The following is a 6000-nucleotide window of genomic DNA, read 5'->3' as shown; positions in this document are numbered from 1 at the left end:
CATTTGTAAATGCCTCACTGTCAAAGCGAGCACATTTAAGTATAAGCTTGCAAAGTAAGCCAGGTCCATTTTTTTTAACCAAAAAATAGAAAGATCCTATATCAACATATAATCTATATATATTTATATACTGCCATTGATGGCTAGTAAATTAAAGTTCTTTGGCTATTGCAATTTGTGTCTCTATCTTTTCCTGATACATTATATTTTATATAATATAAAGGATGTTTCTGCATACTAGTAAATATGTTTTTTTCTTCATGAAATGGCTTAAAATCCATATCATGATGAAAACTTGAAAAACTGCTCTGCTTTATTTACCCCACTCACCTAGGTTACTAAAAATATGTAATAAATCAATGTATTTGTTAAAAAGATTAACAATTAGGAAGAAAAACATACGTATTCAACACAGAGTGCGTTTTACAAGTCATTTATTTTAATGGCTACCTCAAGTTATATTTTGTAGTAAAACATGATATAACTGGTAAGTAACATCTTATTTACAAGAAAGTAAAGTAGTCTGAACATGAAGAACAATGAATAATTTTAAAGTAGTCGACTGACTGACGAAATGATATACACCTTTTGCTGGAAAGTCTGCTTGTTGTCTGGGTATTTCTTTATATCAATGCCTGAATACTTTTTATCTGATTAAATCGAGAAAAGCTCTTTTCTTGACAGATATTGTTTTCTTAGAAAGTATATATCGAGAAAGTAATGTATGTATAAGACTGTTCTGCATCAAGTCAATGTCAAAATAATTATAATTATTATTATTATTATACCAGATTTGTTGCGCGCCCTTTTCATATGGAATATACGTTCAAAGGCGCTTTACAATTAAACATGTGACACATCGCAGATATGTAGGAAAATAACAAAACATGACATATGTAATCACACAACTGAAACTGAACAATTTGATTAAACGCCTTTTTTTTATAAATGGCGTTGTACATAATAATAAAAAATAATAGTCATTACAACAATATCATAAATGAACAATAATATATAAATATATATATATAAAATAATTATAATCTTGTATGCCAGTAGCAGCTTGCTTCATCAATCACCTCTCGGTGCGAAACTAGTAACCTATTGCTTTTTAAGGAGGATGGGCTGGAGAATTTGCAACGTTTTGGTACTTCGAATAACGCTAAATCAAACAATGCCAGTCATGTAATTTCAGATTTACTGTTTCGAATAAATTAATTAAAATTTGGCTTCGTATGTATAGAATCACTGAAAAGAATAGTAGTGTACCTTAAAAGGTTATCAATTAAAAGGTTACTTTAAAGATATATTATGTTAAAAGTTCATATCTGCAAATATGAACAAATCTACACAGTATCCTTGTAAACATAAACAAAAAGTGTCACTATCAGTGACAAATACCCCCTCCCACCAGCATTTATGCCAAGTAATTTTATGAGAGTTATGAACCGGACACGAAAAGACCCTGTTAACCTTTGACCTTTAAGTGTGACCTTGACCTTCGAGCTGGGGTCTTGCTTTTGCGCATGACAAATTGTCTCATTTTGGTAAACATTTATGTGAAGTTATTTTAAAACCCCTTCATGGATGGCCCGGAATCCAAACAGACCCTGTTTAACCTTTGACCGATAAGTATGACCAGGACCTTGAAGCTAGGGGTCTGAATCTTGCGCATGACACATTGTCTCATTATGATGAACATTTGTTTTGAGTTATTTTAAAATCCCTTCATGGATGGCAGAGATATGGACCGGAGACGAAAAAGACCCTGTTTTAACCTTTGACCTCTAAGTATGACCTTGACCTTGGAGCTAGGGGTCATGGTATTGCAAATGACACGTCGTTTTATTATGGTGAACATTTATGCCGAGTTATTTCAAAATCCCTTTATTGATAGTAAAGTTACAGCCCGGACAAGAATTTACACGAACGCACGCACAGACGGACATCATGAAAATTCCTCATATCGTTTATACATTATTTGTGCATATAAATAAGAAGTTTATATACAATTCAATGTAATCTTAAAATCTAACGTTCCTTTTTATGCATATGACATTATCAATGACGTCTAATATATCAATTTAGTCAGAACATATTCTGTTTGTTAAACATCTTGAAAATCAATTCTTGATCATGAGCTGTTATTTTCTTTTGAACATTTGAACTTTTTTCTCAAACAATAACATCAAATGAACTACAGTAATTTTAACTGCTAAAATTAACAATATAGTTCTTGAAATAATTCATCAAATTTAAACTTCATAATGGACGAACAATTTGTTAGTCTTTGTTATGTATCATCATAAGTCACAAAAATATGTTTGTTACCATGTTGGCAAAATGGTCAAGAGTGGTGGCAAACAAAAAAGAATAGGCAATAACAACTGCTAATGCTAGAGGAAATCGAAAGAAGAATAAAAGATAACAAGCAACTGACTGAAAACTAGAGATACCACGTGTATGCATTATTAAAGCGTTATCATGTTAAATCCTTCATGAAAAACAAATGACACTTTTCTGTATGTAAAAAGAAGTACTACAATTTCATGTCGACATATTTGTTCGTTTGGGTTAAGTACAGTTTTTCAGCAGTATTTCAGATAACCTAACCACTGTGTCTGGATTCTGTACCAGTTACTAACATGCATTACAAGTGGGAGACGAATGATTTCAGACGCCCTGTCTTTTATCGCCGAGAAGACAATGTACCTATGCATAAGTCTGCGGTTCTATATCTGCTTTGGACTTATATCATCTCCAATACAAAGTAAAACATTTTAAAGAATTAATGCAGACAACTTACAAGCACATCTTTATGCAGTTTGGCGTATGAATAATAACACATCTGTTATCTGATTATTGAAATAAATCATTCCTTATCCTATGTTCTGGCTACATAGTAAAAAAATGGAAAAATGAATCACTGAAGTGCGCTAAATAATCAAATGAATCAAATTAGTGCGCATTCAAATAATTACCATTGATGTGATCATAGAGAGGGAGACTGTTGTCATGTGCATTAATATATAATAGTTACACATAATCTTACTGCAGCATCCGTTTCTGTTCCAAATTAATTTCATTCATTTAAATTCCACAATATTTAGTTGACAAATTGAATTGTAGTTCTAAACTTTCTTATCCAATGTTTTAATTTTGAACGACACGAGATATTCCGGGTATGCCTGTGTGTCGTGGAACACAACGTATATACTCGGGCTATTTTTTTTATCTACGGCACTGTCGTACAATATAGAACTGTTGGAGGAATTGCTTTTCTGTGGAAGCACTTTCATTTCCGTTTTGCCTTCTGTATAGTCACCAGTTAAAACGCGACAGTAATAGATTCTCTTAACATCATTCGAGTCGGCTGGAGAATACGTGTTTTGTGCAGAGTAACTTGCATTCACTGCAAAGTACACACCCTTTCCAAATGCGGTCGCTGTGAAATATAACACCTTTTAGTACAATAACAATCAAGTATACCCTAAACAAAAGTAGCTGTATAGTCAACGGACGGATCTATTTTAAATTTATCTGAGCAATTCATATTTCAAACAGTTGAAATGTCATAGTTGTGATTTTATCATTTTCGTCCGTGGCCTCATACATGTGAAAACAATTATTAGGGCTTTGAGTGTCAGAGTGGGCTTGATACATTGCTCTGGTTAAAATAACTCAAAATAATTAAAATCCACGTATGTTTTTAACATATATTAAACATATTTGAAATACTACACCAAAATATTGGCACAGAAACATTAAAATGGATATATTTTGATTTATTAAAATATTTTGCTGGACGAGAACGCGTAGGAACGTAACACACATAACATGCAGACAATTGAAATAAACATAATTGAAACAAAAGTGTCATGATGACCCTGGATCGTTCACCCGAGTAATATGAGCTACATATTTCAAGTATCAAACTGATGCTAAAATATTAAGAAAGTCAGTAGGTCATATTCATGGTCAATCAAAGTCAGGTTTCAGTACGGTGTGCAAAAACTGTGTGTCACCCAAACATCAAAGCTGTATCTTCAAAATAAGATAGTAGGTCAGCAGGTAAAGGTCACAGTCAAGTGACATCATATTACTTGGGGATATCAGGTAATTATAATTAAACAGACTAGGAAATAGGATCAGATATTTTTTCCTATTTAACTCATATAATAACTAAGTGACGGCGGGGGCGGTGCCTCTTTTCACCCGAGGGGCATATTTTGAATAATTTTGAAGGACTATTAGGCAATGCATCATACCAAATATCGAATGCCTAGACCATGCAGTTTCAGGCAAAAAGATTTTTAGTTTTTTTCCTTTATAAGTCTATGTAAAACTTGGGAACACCCTGGACGGGGCCTCTTTTCACCTCGTGGTAATAATTTGAATAATATTGGTAGAGGACCACTAGGCAATGCAAATTACCAAATATCAAAAGCCTAGGCCTTTCAGTTTCAGACAAGAAGATTTTTAAAGTGTCAATGTAAAACTTTGGACCCCAGGGCGGGCCTCTTTTCACCCCAGGGTAATAATGTTAACAAACTTGGTAGAGGACCACAAGGCAATGCTACATATTAAATATAAAAGGTCTAGGTCTTGTGGTTTCAGACAAGAAGATTTTTAAAGTTCTTTTTCATGTAAGTCTTTGTAAAACTTGGGATCCCCCAGGACGGGGCCTCTTTTCACCCAAGGGGTATAATTTGAACGGTTTTGGTAGAGGACCATAAGACAAAGCTACAAACCAAATATCAAAGGTCTAAGTCCTGTGGTTTCAAATAAGAAGATTTTAAAACTTTTTTCCTATATAAGTCTACGTGAAACTTGGGACCCCCGGGCGGGGCCATATTTGACCCTTGGGGGATAATTTGAATAAACTTGGTAGAGGACCACTAGATGATGCTACATGCCAAACATCAAAGCCCTATGCCAGGTGGTTTTGTACAAGAAGATTTTCAAGGTTTTCCCTATATATAAGTCTATATAAACCATGTGACTCCCAGGGCGGGGCCAAATTTGACCCTAGGGGGATAATGTGAACAATCTTAGTAGAAGACTACTCGATGATGCTACACACCAGATATCAAAGCCATAGACCCTGTGGTTTTGGACAAGAATATTTTTTCCTTTCGGTTGCCAAGGCAACCAGAGTTCTGCATGGAATTCAATTCTTTGAACAATTTTGATGAAAGAGGACCACCTAAGGATCGTTCCTGTGAAATTTGGTGTAATTCTGCCCAGTGGTTTTCAAGAAGATTTTTTCAGAAAATGTTGATGGACGGACGACACACGACGGACATTGGGCGGACACAAAAGCTCACCTTGGGTCTTTTGCTCAGATGAGCTAACAAATGTATGTGTATGCCAGATAAATGATGTATTTGTGTTAAAAAATAAACTGTGACTGACAATATCACACCCTATAAACGACTGTATCCCCCGCTTCCTCTTGCGAGTGATCAAAACAATAAAATGACACGGAAAAGGTACGAATCGTCATTAAATTCATTATTTGGCTTTACACTCTATGTGTATTTAAGTTAAACGGTAAGTCTAACATAAATATGTGTATATGATGATATAATAGATGCAACTGACAGGTAATGTTTAAAAAATGTTGACTGATCACACTCATTGCATGAACATTCTCTCGACGATGTCAAGAAATTGATGAATATCACGCCAAATTGATTTGTAATCCAATCATCCATTTTGTTTTCTGTAATAAGTATGCATACTCCATAAATGTATGTAAATAAAATGTTTTGTTTCTGTTGCGTTTTTGAATGAAATTAATTTTTCTCTAGTCGGTAAAAAAACATTTACTGTATGCCGGTGTAATGAAGTATTTCGACCCCCATAGAATAATGACCCCCCGGTCATTATTCTATTGAAAAAGTGACCCCCCGGTCATAGTATTATGATCTCCAGATCATAGTACTATGACTCCCCCACGTGAAGTAAACTGAGCTTCACGAAGAATATTGACTCCCA

The 6000-nt window shown here is 34.3% G+C and overlaps 1 protein-coding gene across 1 annotated transcript in view; it reads right to left on the bottom strand.

The window, feature by feature from the left end:
• Positions 1-417: 417 nt before the first annotated feature.
• The window catches only part of LOC128553218 (protein mono-ADP-ribosyltransferase PARP15-like), a 28804-nt gene continuing 23221 nt past the window's right edge, over positions 418-6000 (bottom strand). Inside the window, exon 5 of the mRNA XM_053534338.1 lies at positions 418-3445. Coding sequence (XP_053390313.1) covers positions 3132-3445 — 314 coding nt within the window. The 3' untranslated portion in view covers positions 418-3131. The remainder of the gene's footprint in view (positions 3446-6000) is intronic.

Source organism: Mercenaria mercenaria, unplaced genomic scaffold (assembly GCF_021730395.1).
Source record: "Mercenaria mercenaria strain notata unplaced genomic scaffold, MADL_Memer_1 contig_3596, whole genome shotgun sequence".
Taxonomy (NCBI): Eukaryota; Metazoa; Mollusca; class Bivalvia; order Venerida; family Veneridae; genus Mercenaria; species Mercenaria mercenaria.
The sequence above is the reverse complement of the archived record's forward strand: the minus strand, read 5'-3'. Positions and strand labels throughout refer to the sequence as shown.